This window comes from Muntiacus reevesi, chromosome 1 (assembly GCF_963930625.1).
Source record: "Muntiacus reevesi chromosome 1, mMunRee1.1, whole genome shotgun sequence".
NCBI lineage: Eukaryota > Metazoa > Chordata > Mammalia > Artiodactyla > Cervidae > Muntiacus > Muntiacus reevesi.
Genome location: NC_089249.1, coordinates 246,193,380 through 246,207,427, shown reverse-complemented (window position 1 = coordinate 246,207,427; position 14,048 = coordinate 246,193,380). Strand labels below are relative to the sequence as shown.

At 40.7% G+C, this 14,048-nt stretch overlaps 1 protein-coding gene and 1 long non-coding RNA gene across 2 annotated transcripts in view; one reads left to right on the top strand and one right to left on the bottom strand.

Annotated features, from left to right (window-relative positions):
• The window catches only part of LOC136156325 (uncharacterized), an 80,805-nt gene that overhangs the window by 47,669 nt on the left and 19,088 nt on the right, over nt 1-14,048 (top strand). The window lies entirely within an intron of this gene.
• ITK (IL2 inducible T cell kinase) overlaps nt 1-14,048 on the bottom strand; it is a 62,875-nt gene that overhangs the window by 37,005 nt on the left and 11,822 nt on the right. The window contains exons 2-4 of the mRNA XM_065918996.1: nt 5,974-6,078; nt 4,245-4,326; nt 1,706-1,834 (exon numbers count right to left, since the gene is read on the bottom strand). Coding sequence (XP_065775068.1) covers nt 1,706-1,834; nt 4,245-4,326; nt 5,974-6,078 — 316 coding nt within the window. The remainder of the gene's footprint in view (nt 1-1,705; nt 1,835-4,244; nt 4,327-5,973; nt 6,079-14,048) is intronic.

Genomic DNA, 14,048 nt, shown 5'->3' with positions numbered 1-14,048 from the left:
TTGTATGGTCCAAAGAGCTAATGTAGGGAATCATTGACCTCTAAAACTAGGCAAATGCTTTTCTGGGCCAAGGGACTGGTAACTCTGAACTTTCTCTCCCAAGGTGGAGGGTGAGAAGTAGTGGTTTTTAAAGTGGCACTAAGAGGGGCTGCAACTCAGGAAGCGGCAGAAAAGCCAGCCACGTGTTACATTTAGCACATCCGCCTCGGGCTGTCAATCTGAGGTACTGGGTTTTAGTGCAAAAAAGAAACTGACAGATGAGAAGAGTTAAGTAGGGTAAGAGAGGCTGAGAAGAAAGGGTGTTGGAAGAAAACAACCCGTGTGATCCGTCATTCCTAGTCAGCCATGTCTCCGCAGTGCGCTTCCTCACTGCGTAACCTCGAGGGTACTGAAGTGCTCAAGCCTCCTCTTTCTTCAACATCATACCATCTACCCTAGATGGTTGTGAGAAGTGGGAGGGTAATGTACGTAAATGTGCATCAGAGTGGAGTTGCCCTTCACTGGGGGTTCAGGGCCCAAAGTCATCGTGCATGCATGTTCACTCACTCAGTCATGTCCAACTCTTTGTGATCCATGGACTGGAGCCCGCCAGGCTCCTCTATCCATGGGATATTCCAGGCAGGAATACTGGAGTGGGTTGCTATTCCCGTCTTCTTGGGATCTTTCCAACCCAGGGACTGTACCTGCGTCTCCTGCATTGGCAAGCAGATTCTTTACCACTGAGCTATCTGGGATGTGCCCCCTCCAAATTCATTACATAAATTAAAAATGATTCAAATGCCAATCCCTAGGACCTAGGTCTTTGACTTTAAAGGCCAAAGGGCAACATCTTCTGTTTCAGCTTTGCATTTAGGCTGTGGCCTCCTTCTCTCTGAGACCGTGGAGTTCAAGGGCAAGTAAGTAGAGCCAGGGAGAAGCCACATTGTAAAATAAGCAGGTTTTTTGTTTTACTTTCTTTCCCCTCCAAGTGTGTAGAATTCAACTTGTGTTATAAACACATGTGTGATATGATGCCACTCTAGTAGATAATATTGTGTATCTCTGTATATCTATAAGGCTGTCTCTACAACTTCAGATTTAAGGAGACTGTGCCTTTCAAATTTCCTAACTTGAAGGTATAACAATGTTTCTCAAACTGAACCGTGCACCCAGATATTGTTAAAATACAAATTCTGATCCAACAGACCTAGAATTTGCATTCTAACCAGCTTCCAGGTGCTGATGATGCCGCTGGTCTAAGAACCACACTTTGAGTAGCAAGGAGTTATAAAGACATCAGCCTCAAGATGTAGGCTTCCCCAGTGGCTCAGTGATAAAATATCTGCCTGCCAATGCAGGTTAGTAGGAGACACAGGTTTGCTCCCTGGGTCAGGAAGATCCCCTGGAGAAGGAAATGGAAACTCCCTCCAGTATTCTTGCCTGGAAAATCCCATGGACAGAGGAGCCTGGTGGGCTAGAGTTCTTGGGGTTGCGAGGAGTTGGACATGTCTGAGTGCACACACACACATACACACACACTCGAGATGAAAAAACACCAAAAGACTGGTGTTAGATGCAGATGACTGTCTTCTGAAAATTTTGAAAATGTGAAATTTTGCATTCAATCCTGGACACCCCTGGTGATGGGAAGCAAAGAACCTATACTTCCTACTAGCAGAGTGGTCAGTCATTATACAAAGAAGAAAGGGAATTCATAACCGCTTACCATTTTTGGTGGGATCGTACTGGGCACAGCCCACTGCAAGCTTCTCCATCTGAGCACAGCACCGCCATCTCCCATCCATCCAGAAATTGGGGTGATACTTGGGCACCAAACTGTTGTTATTCCTGGTTTCTGAAAGGAGTTAGCACCAGCAGAAGAGTTATTTCCAGGTCAGTCACTCAAAAGCCACCAACTTTACAATTCCTTGAGATTGGACCCTGCTGTGTGAACTTGCATGTGTATTACCTAGAGTAGTCAGAAAAAATGGCCTTTTTTCCTGAGCACATAGAAGCATGTATATTAAATTTGAAAGTGAAGTCGCTCAGTCGTATCCGACTCTTTGCAACCCCAGGGACTGTAGCCCACCAGGTTCCTCTGTCTGTGGGATTTTCCAGGCAAGAATACTGGAGTGGGTTGCCATTTCCTTCTCCAGTATTGAATTTAGGCATCAGCAGATCTGGATTCTTATCCAGCTGTGCCTTTTGTCAGTTGCGTGTCTTTGGGTTGAGCAAGATCCTCATTTGATTCCCAGTTCCCACTGTGCCATGGGATTGTTAGGTGGGGTGTCTGGGCCCCACAAAAATGCCTTAGGGAACTCAGGGAAGACAGTGGGTGTGATTCTCACCACTCCATCTCTCTCATCTCTCTACCCATAGCAACTTTGCTTTTATCCTTTCTAGATTTGTGGCTTTAAAGTCAAATTTTGGTACAGGAGAAAAGAGGCTTTCCTGATGGAAAAAAAAAGTATAAAAAACTGACAGGTTATCTCAAATGCCTCTTTCAGCTCTAACATCCTGTAAGTAAAATCCCTTCACTGAGGGAGAGCGGCCAGTGAGAGTAACTGGGGCCCTTTTGATTACTTGTATGTTAGTGTTTGTTCTGTGCCCGGGAATGTTAAACTTGAGAGCACTTCTCAGTTTATCTGGCACTTTCCATTTGAGACTCACAACAACCTTGGAAGAAGATAAGACTTGTATATTTATTCTCATTTTTCAGATAAGGGCATCTTGGGTCCCATGATTTCAGATGGCTTGCCTACCGTCAGTCTCTGTAGCTACTTAGATTAATATTTGAACCCATTTTTCCTGCAAATCCGGGCCTTCAGGCTAAATGACAATGATAGTAATACAGACTGAATGCTTTCTTTGGGTATAATTCCAAGTGTCTGCCACGTTCTAGCATCAGTGACTCAATGGACATGAATTTGAGCAAACTCCAGGAGACAGTGGAGGACAGAGGAAACTGGGGAGGTGCAGTCCATGGGGTCGCAAAGAGTCGGAGACAGCTTAGCAACTGGACAACAACAAACTCTTTTAATTCTCACAATAACTCTATGACTATCTGTTACTAGTCAGGTAAGGAAATGGAGATACTGAAAAGTCAAGGAATTTGCCCAAGGTCACACACTAATTATTGGCAGAGCTAGAGCTTTTTCCTTAGCAGCCTGATTCCACATCTCATGTACGTAAATACTGTGCTGGTTCTGATTATGCGGTCGAGAAGGTGAGCCCTAAGAAGTACACTTACAATGATCTGAAAACCTTTAAAACTAGTTGACATTTCTTGGGTGCTGACTATGGACCTGGCCAGTTCCAAGAGACTTACTCTTAGCAGCTCTGGAGGCAGGTGCTTTTTAAAAACAATTATTTATTAAAATATAGCTGACTTACAGTATTAGTTTCAGACACACAACATAGTGATTCAATATTTTTATAGATGATGTACATACAAGCTTATTATAAAATAGTGACTATATTCCTTGTGCTGTACATTACATTCCTGTGACTGACTTATTTTATGACTGGTCTTTTGTACCTTTTCATCCCCTTCATTTATTTTGCCCCTCCTCCCACCCCTCTCTCCTTTGGAACCTGCTAGTTTGCTCTCTGTGTCTGTGAGTCTGTTTCTGTTTTGTGATATTCATTTGTTTTATGTTTTAGATTACTCATGTAAATGAGAACATACAGCATTTTTCTTTCTCTGTCTGACTGATTTTACTTTGCATAATACAGGGAAGGAGATATTATTATTATTATTCCCTCCTCCTCTCCTTGTTAAAAATAGATGGGGAAACTGAAGCACAGAGCAGTTGAGTTGCCTGAACACACGTGGCTAGTGAGTGGCAGAGCCAGGATTCAAGCCCAAATCCTCTAACTCGAGGGCCTATGCTCTTGTTCTTCATTCAATACAAGGAGCCAGTAGACATTTTCTTAAAGGGCCCAGTAGTAAATAGTTTGGATTTTGCTTACCAGAAGACCCAACTGATACATTGTGGAGGTACTTTCATAACCCTTTAAAATAGAACCATTAAAAAATATTAAAAACAAGCTTATCTAAGAGCCTTACAAAAATAGGTGGCTAGCAGGATTTGCCTGATCCTGTACTGTACTGGTTGTTGCCCAAGTTGAAACTTTGGGAGTCCCCACCAACACCAAAAGGAAGAAATATTTGATCATCAGCTGCCCTTTATTTGATCATGGAACTCAAGCCTTCTCGAGGATCTAGAGGCCTCAGAGATTCAGTCGCACAGGAGGTTAATTACCTTCTTTGAGGGCCAGCACCCAACGCTGCCGGCTCTCGCGGTCTGGAGCAAACACATACAGGAGGTAGTTGTCGTGAACAACCTGGAGACACAGAGAGTTCAGGGTGAGCTGTGAAGTCGGAGCTGGATGACTGACAGAGGCCCCTCTGGGTTACTGGGCTGAGACTGGGGTCTCAGGCTGTCGTCAAAAAGGCAAACATCTGGGTGATCTGAGGACTGGTGCCCTTTTAGCTAGATGTTTGAATGCTGTGCAGATAAGCCATCGCTACATTAAAATGGCTGGAGAAAAGAGTTCCCCACATAACTAGGCAGATATTTCTTGCATTAATTTTTCAGTGCTTAAAAAATTCTGGTATATGAAAGAGTAAGATATTAGATGATAAATATATAACTGAGATTTCTTTAAACTTATTTTGAAATAAGTGATTTAGGAATTTCCAAAGATGGTACAGAGTTCCTATATACTTTTCATCCACATTTCTTCAATGATATATCTTTTTTTTTTTTCATTTCATTGTCCTTTTTTTTAATTTATTTATTTTTTCCATTTATTTTTATTAGTTGGAGGCTAATTGCTTTCCAATATTGTAGTGGGTTTTGTCATACATTGACATGAATCAGCCATGGATTTACATGTATTCCCCATCCCAATCCCCCCTCCTACCTCCCTCTCCACCCAAGTGCTTGGGCCTGGTGCACTGGGAAGATTCAATGATATATCTTAACGTAACAAAATACGTCTTTAAAACCAGGAAATTGACATTGGTCCAGTACTATTAACTATACAACAGATCTTTGGATTTCACCAGGTTGTTTTTCATGCATGCATTAGTAATTGGAGTTTCAATGATGAGAAAAATACGTGTTACTCCTTTTACTTTCAGTACTAAAAATTCCAACTTGTGGAGGTCACTTTTCTAGTAGGAAAAAATTTCTTTCCTATGCCACATTAAAAATGAAATATTAACTCCTCAGATTGACAAATATGAATGATACCCCAGGATGTGCAAGAAGATATCCACTCTTTTAGAACCATAAATATCAAGAGTGGTAACAAGATTTAGACAATGTCATGACCTAAAGACTAAAGATACTCTCCATCAGCTCTGCTCAATAGAACCTTCTGCAGTGATGGAAATTTAAAATCTTGACTGTCCAATAAATTAGCCACTAACCCATGGCTATTGAAGATGTGAAATGTTTATTCATTCACTGTGGCTTAGTGTGACTCAGAGCTGATTAATCTTGTGCAATTTGAATTAATTTACATTTAAATGTAAGCATTCACATGTGGTTAGTGGCTAGTGTTTTGGACAGCACAATTCTGTCAGATAATTCTCAGATTTTAAAATCTGAGTCTTTTTATTCCAGAACTTCCAATCAATTTATAACCAAGGAGTGTAATCTATTGTCCAAAATTATAAGTGAGATGCGGTTACAGAATGTTAGGCTTGGGGCTCTTGATTATTTTTTTTCCTCCCCCAGGAATAGAGTAATTAGGACTTTCCTTGAGGTAGGGAAGACATGAGGGAAAGGGAAATGAGGGATGACAACTTTTTCAGAATTTTGTAATTAATCTTTGTTGAATGAATGTGTCATTGAAAGAGCACAGCAGATTTCTTCTGGGTATGGTCTAAGTCATCTCTGGGCCACCTTCTCGCTCAGTGACTGAGCATTTCAGCCATCATCCAAGGAATGGAGAACTAGACCCCTGGCCTGATGGGCTTACCTGAAATGGATATTTGTAGTGACATGGGATGATAATGTCACTTTTCACAATCTCGACACACTTGATTCGGGAGAGCTCGATGGAACCCTTCAAAGTGCGCTTTTTCTGTGGGGAGGAAAAACACATTCCATTTGAGGAAGAAGGAAGACAGGTGGCTTCTAGAAATCCATTATTAGATAAGATCCATTGTAAACCAACCCTGCAAATATCCAGATGCTCCTTCTTGGCCCTTGGTGCCTTAGAAAGACACTCTGAAGCAGACTCCTGGGAGAACATGTTATTTGAATCATCTTCTTGATGAAGTGACGGACCTCTGTTTATTGAACTGCTGGGTCTTATATCTCTGAACTTGTGACAAATAGCAGCATTTGCAGAACTGTTGGCTAGAATGGGTAGTGCAGACCTCACATGTGCCAGTTTTTTCTGTTTTGTGCCTATCCATGGCCTTATTAGCATAGCAAGTGAGCTCTGGCCTGACCTGCTTGGTGACAAATACTTTTAGTGGCACTTTTCTCTTCTACATCTGCCTTCTCTGTGTCCCTTGGTTATCCATGGTCCCACAGTGGCACCCTGTAGGACATTCCTGACTCTGCTCTGTTACTATCCCATCCAGTTATACTGGCCCCAGGTTTCATCTCCTTGGAAGTTTACTGGATGTATTCCTTGATAATTAATTCACATAATGGTCTTTGTGACTTGTAATGATGTTATATGTTACCGATTTCTAAAGGTCCTTGTCCTTGGATCCCAGGAGATGTTAGATTGGTAGACCAGCAGGCTCCATGGAAGGCTAGTTAGGGGAAAGCTCCTGAAGAGCCAGGAGCCCTTCACAGGTGCCTGGAATTAGGCTTCTGTTGAGAATAGAATTTAGTTCAGTTATGGAACAAGTTGTAAAGCACTTCATTCTAGCTTATCCTTAAGAAAGAGGTAGCACAAATGGTGGTGAATTGGGGACAAGATTGGAAAGGGCTAGGGACAAAGTTAGGCTCTGCCTCCAACCATCTCTGTGACCTTGGAACAAGCATCAAACTTTCCTGAACTTCAGTTTCCACATCTGTTCTCAGATGTGAAGATAATTATGCCTACCCTTGAAGTAATGATTGCAGACTAAAATAGGAACAGGTAAACTAATTACCTGGCTTATGATGGATGCTCTCAATAAAGGATACCCTCCCAGTGAAAGAGGCTAAAGAAGTCCTAACTATGGCAAAAGAGCAGTGATATATGAGGGCACTTGCTGGGTATTTGGGGAGCTAGGACACCATCAGATTCTCCAGAAATGAGCTCAGACTTTACTTACCACTTTTTGATATGAAGCTTGGTGACTGGCCTTTGCTTTAGTAGCTGAGGCACAGAACTAAGATGAAAAAAGTCAAGGTGTGAGAAGTACCCCCTATCAAATACAGGGAAGTTTTATGGAATTTCTTTCTAAAAAGTTTTCTCTCTGGAAACTTTATTTTTGAAAGTACAAAATCTACCCATGTTCATTGTAACAAATAAAGCAATGTGGAGGCATGTGATAAAATTATTTCTAGTATCTTAGCATTCTGTCCTTCTCTACAACTCTGAGGTAGCCAAGGTTAACCATTTGGGATGTACATGTCTTTCCCACACATATTTGTGGAATATAAATAAACAAAAATGACATCTTCTCCACATAATGGTCTTCAACATGCTTTAGTAATCTCAGGATGTATTAAGAGATCAGTCTTCCCTTAAAAACCTCTGAAAACATATGCCCTTTGGAGCCAAGCTATCTTCTCAAACTTTCCAAACTTTAGAGTCTTCCACAGCTAAATACATGTCCTGATCCTGCCCATAATTATAGTCTTCAGAATGGTTAGTCTGTTTTCAAAAGCAGAAGAGCACAAGAGAGCTGCTTTTTCAACAACCATCTGCAGCTACAGGTGGTAAACAAGGAGTCTGAGCTTTGAGGTTATCTTGGTTTTTAACCTCTGTTGGGTTACTTCCTTAGTAGTGTACATAGCGAAATGCAGCAGAAGGCTCATGGCAGTAACATGACAACTCTGTCTACAGAGCTGCTCCCTGGAAACTTCCGAGTCCTGCATTCCTGAGGGCAGAGACCAAGACATCCGTTATGATATCCCTCAAGTCTGTCACAGTGGCTAGTACACAACAGGTGCACCATTAGGATGATATGAACAAAGGGCGCCATGTTGGAACACAGCTTAAATAGTCTCAATCAGACTTAAGGCTTGCACTTTTAGCTATTCAGGAATATTTCTTGCCAGCGCTGAACCAGGGCTATTCTGAGTGCAGGAAGCAGAGAGACGAAAAGAGTAGACTTTCTCATGGAGTTCTAGTCTAGTCAGGAAGGTAGACAATATAAAGTGCTCTATGGAGAATAGGATAGGTTGATATGATCAGTTGGTAGTCACACAGGCCTTACTGGAGAGAAGGCATTTGAAAAGAGACCAGAAAAATCGAAAAAGGAGCCAGATGTGAGAAGATATAGGAGACTGAGCACAAAGTAGAATAAACAGCAAGAGCAAAAAGCCCTGGGGTAGAAACCTTCTGGATAAGTTTGAGTTGTCAATAGCCTGGGATCATCATAGTCAAGGCATCAAGTAGACATTAGTAGTAACTGGAGTGATAAATTGGGATCCAAATTCTATGTGAAGTTCTAAAGAAGTGTTAAGCCACAGAAACATATTGAGAGCTACATAGGGAATTTAAAATTTTCTATTAGCCACACTAAAAATTGCAAAAAGAAAAAGTATAATTAATTTTAAGAACACAGTATTTTATTTAACCCTGTGTTTCTAAGTATTATCATTTCTACACATCATTGACATGAAAAATTGAGACTTATTACATTTAAGGACTAAGTCTTTGAAATCATGTATTTCACAACACATCTCAATGTGGATTCTCCACACAACAAGTGATCAGTTGCCACACAAGCCTGGAAGCTACCTTTATTGGACAGTGTGGCTTCAAGGTTTCCAAGGAAGCTTTCTCCAAACTCAGACGATCTCCTTTGACTTCTTAATGTTTGTTGAGTTCCAACATAGATATTTAGAAACTGTCAGGTGAGCCTTCTGTTGAAATGGATGTCATGTTCCATCATCAAAGCTCAGTCTCATTCCCAGAGGAATGATCAGGCTCCCCCCTCACAGTCTCTCCTGCTTGGTCAGTCTCTCCAATTCCTGAGGCCTCCTCAGATCTGCTAAGTGGTAAGCAGCAGGGTAATCTGTGCCTTCCTGAGCCGGGCACAGGGGACAGTCAGTCAGCAAACTAAACACAACTTCATCTCTGGGAAATGGTGATGGCCTGTAATCATCCCAAACAACTGCGCTATTTCTGAAAAAGGCCAGCCTCAAACCTTCCAAGGAAACCACACAAAAGCCACCGGAGAAAGAGAGACAGAAAGTAAAGCAGGCACCCCTCCGGGTGAGAGATCGCAGAACTCCTCTTGACCTTGTCTCTTTTCTTGGCCACGTTCAAAGCCGTCCGCCCATTCCAGAGTTTCACCCCAGACGTCTGACGTGTATCAAACACTATCCAAGAAGATGCTTGATGCCCACCTAGTTGTACAAAGTCCAGCTGGTGCAAATGTCTTTTATATCTCCTTTATTTTTATATTACCATATGAAATGGAATTTTGAATTGTGACTTTCTTTCAAAGAGAGGCAGGAAAAAGCAAAAGATTTTGGGAGCATTTCCTGTACTTCAGGCACTCAAAGGGCATCTTATTTGGTCATGATCTCATGAGGTATATTATTCCCCCATTTTTTAGGTGAGGACATTGAGGTTCAGAGGGGCCAAGTCTTTTTATAAGTGAGCATACAAGCGCAATTCTATGACTGCAGAACCTGAGTGGTTAGTGACTGCTTCATGGCTTAGTACCTGCCCTGATTTAATGTAGGAGACTTTTATTCCCTGAACCTAATGCTGAACAATCAGTTGTGTGGTTGATTCCTCCAAGCTGTGACCCAGCAGAGATTTGTTTCTGCCGTTTTGTAGTGCAGTGCTTATGTTGGATTTCAAAGTGGGAGCACAGAACTCCCTCTTTGCTGGTGTAATATTGGCTCCTTAGCTGCTCAGCTAGTCCAGCAGATACATCAGTAAGAAGCTGTGTATCTATCATCCATGAAAAGACATCTCCACCCTTCTGAAAACAGCAGAACTTCAACTTTCTCCTCTGATGAGGCTGAGTGGGACAGAAGCAGAACTTTCACATCAGGCAGACCCTTTCTGCCAGATTATCTGTGCAACCTCAGGCAAGTGTCTCAATTTTTTGGTTGCTTTGCTGTTTTTTTTTTTTTTAAAGTGGAAATAATAACAGTCCTTGAATCATTGGGTTAAACTAGAGGATTTGAAAGAGCCATGTAAACCTACTATCAAAAAAAAAAAAAAATCATTCAAAAGATAAATCAACCACTAAAGTATTACTTCCTCTCCTTTCCTTCTCCAAATGGTGCCCATAGAACAAGATTTCACCCTCTTGTCGTTATGTGTTCACCTTTTCTTTGGGGATTTTCTTTCAGGCAAATATGTACTGGGAACCACCATTTGGGAGAATGATATTAATATTTAACTGATGATCCTGGTGATTTTGACATTCTGGAGTTATTTGCTTGCCAATTATTTGTAAAATCAGGACAAAACTTTAAAAGGGGCCTGTTGCTTGATCCTCCCCGCTGTGTCACATTTGCTCACATGTCAGCAAATGTGATGACTTTAGTTCTCTTCTTCCCCTTTCCCTGGGCTGTCAAAACCTTCCTCAAATAGTCATTCACCTAATGTTCAACTTCCTGATAGTTTAAGGCGTGGCTTGTATCACAGAAGTTTGGATTAGGACAGATATTAGAGACTTAAGCCCAGAGGGAGATTTGACAGTAAAATTTCAGGCATCTGAAAAAGTGTTGTTCAAAAGGAACCACTATTTTTCAAAGGGGAGGGATGGTTTTAAGACTTTCTTGGATCACACTGTAAAAGAAGCCACATGGTATCTTTATCAGAATTTCCTTGAAATGATCTCAGAGAAGGAAATAGCAATCTACTCCAGTATTCTTGCCTGGAGAAGAATTCTATGGACAGAGGAGCCTGGCGGGCTAGAGTCCATGGGATCACAAAAAGTTGGACACAACTGAGCGACTAACACAGTTTGAAATGAGGAAGTCTTTCTGATGATGATGTTAACCAGGCATTTTGAATATTTCACTCATTGCTGCTTCTGGGGTGTGGTACAGCCATTGCGCCTATCTGAAATGGCACAATGATGCAACTGAAATGGAAACTGATGTCATGTGAGGTGAAACTTGGGGGTTGCTGTCCCCTACCTCAACCAGAATGCAGGCTATCAGTTCTAAGATTGGTGTTAGGGGCTTTCCTGGATTCTAGTTTCATCTCTGCAAAGCATGCTGAAGGTAACCCATGCGTTCACTCCCAGTCTCCCAATGCAGCTTTTGGTCTTTCACAACAAATGGAACCCTCACATTGCAGGAAAGAAAAGAAGAGATTCGGAACTTGGAAAAGTCATGGTTTGAATCCCTGTAAGAACAAGTAATATTGGGCAAGTTGTCTGAGTTCTCTGGGCTTAGTTCTCTTAGGTCTTCTAAATCATTTAGTTCTTGGGGAGTCACGGAGATGCTGACAGCTGCAACTCAGGCATATAACAACCTGAGCTACTTGGTACCTGATAAAGATGGGAATCTTTATCATCTCATTGGAAACAGCAGCATCTTCTAGAATACCAGTGTAATTTGTAACTAACTGTTGCTGGTTCTTCTCCTCTCCCAGCCTATCTTCCCTTGGACCTACCTCCCTACTCTCACTAACCTTCAAAGTTCTGGGAGGGTCTGGAGCTAATGTAGGCTTCTGGACTGACTTAAAGCCAGGAAACTATGATCCATCCCACACCTGCCCTCTTGTCTTTCCTTTTTTCCACAAGACCTTTTAGTCGTGGCTTTCCTCAACTCGGCTTTTCACACTGTGGTTTATGATGAGGCTGGTTGTGCTGTGGGGAAAATTCTCAAGCTTCCCTTAAAGTCCGCCATCTTGTTAGCAGTAGCACCCTGACTACCTGAAAATAAAAGGATTTTGCCTACCCCCTCCCCCACCTCCTCCCTGCCCCCGTCAAAAAAAGAAAAGAAGAAGAAGAAAAAAGAAACAGAACAACACTCTCGTACAGTTTCCAGATGCTTTTGAGATCCTCTATTAAAATTATGAATGCATTTTCTCACAAGAAACTATTAAAAGCAGATACTCCTGGGAGGGGCTCTGGGGTTTGCGAGTAGAAAGTAGAATGAGAGCCTTTCTTTTCACCTCTTGTCCTTCTATACAGTTTCACTGGTTTACCATAAACATGTATTTTTTTTATTGTATTTAAAAGCAGTTATCTAAAATAAGTGAATACATTTGCCTTATAGGATCTATCCTAAGGAAACATTTATTCAAGATACATAAAGACACAGGAAAAAGGATGTTCCTCATGGCATTATTTATTACACTAAAAAGTCTAGAGAAACCTAAATATCTACCAATAGACAAATGGTCACGTTAGTCATGGTTCATCTATCTTGTGGCCATTCTGTAGCTATCAACAAAGAGTAAAGTTAGTCTATACAGAAGGGAAAATATATATATTAAAATGTAAAAATCAGGTTTAGAGCAGTAGATGGAACAGCATCTCATTTTTAGGAAAAGAGATAAAATATATAATAATATGTCCAATAATCAAAGAAATATTACAGGTAGGAATGCTGCTATCCTGGTTCTCCTTTGTGGATGACATCAAGGCAGATTTTTGCAGTGTAAGTTATATATTACTATATTTAAAGTTTTTGCAGTGAGTGTACAAATTTATTAAGCAGGAAAATAAAAGTACTATTTTAAAGCAGTCACAGATTTTACAAACACTACACTGTAATACAATTTTGGCAGATGACTATGGGAGAAGGCCAAGAGGTACACATCACATGCTGGGTGTGCAAAATGATGAAGCTCTTCATGCTTGTAACTTCATGTCCCCATTAACAGTCAGCAGCATCCAGATGGATGGCCACATGGATCATTTCTATCCATACAGGTTCAAGTTCATGACATTGCCTCTCATGTTCTCCTTGAGTGATAGCCACTTTCTTCATAAATTAATAAAGCAGCTCTGTGTGCTTTTATATGGTATATCTATCTTTGAGAATTCTAGAATAATTCAAGATTGATTCTGAACCTCATTCTTCTTAGCAATGATAGCAGTGATCTTAGTCTTAAAAAAGCAGGTTTGTTTAAATTCTTGAAACAAGTGGGTAGAGAGAAAAGGACTTAATGTAGCAATTAAGAGCAAGAACTAAGTGGTACAGAGTAGATCCTGACGATGTCCTGCACATTTTGTCTCTCAGCACCTCTGGTCTTTGAATGCTCTTTCAAAGCCTTCTTTCTTTCCAGAATAGGGTATGTCAGCTTTTTAAAGAGCTTTAAAGAATATATTTCTGTATCTTTTTCAAGCACTGGAGAGTTAGTAGCAAAAGTATATAGATGGATAACAATGTCATTAGATTTTAGGAAATCTAAAAAGATATGTTCAATTAACATTTGTTACTTGGTTGATGGAGGGAACAGCAGGTAAGATTAAATGTGCAGCAGAAAGTAATATTTGTGGACCCTATGACAAACTCTTAACAGAAATGATTTGAATAAGTTATCTAGAATGATTGGCAAGTGGATAACAATTTCTTGACAATGAAAAGGAAAGTGAAAACTAGTCTGCCCAAAGGTTTTAGCTAATAATGAGCTCCTCCAAATTATTATGGAAGACACTAACAAATTATAGAAAAATGGGTAAAAGGGATATAAATTACTCTTAAATATATGAAAAGATGCTCATTCACTATAGTAATGGAAGTGCAAATAAATTTTACTGAGATACCATTTTTAAGACTATTAGACTTGCAAAGATCAAAACACATGATAATACTGTTGGTGAGGTTTTTGAGAAAGCAAGCATTTCACACATGACCCTGAAGAATGTTGGCTAGTACAACTTCCTTGGAGATTAACTTGATTATGTTCAGCAAAACAAGAGATGCAAATATCTTTTGACACAGCAGTCC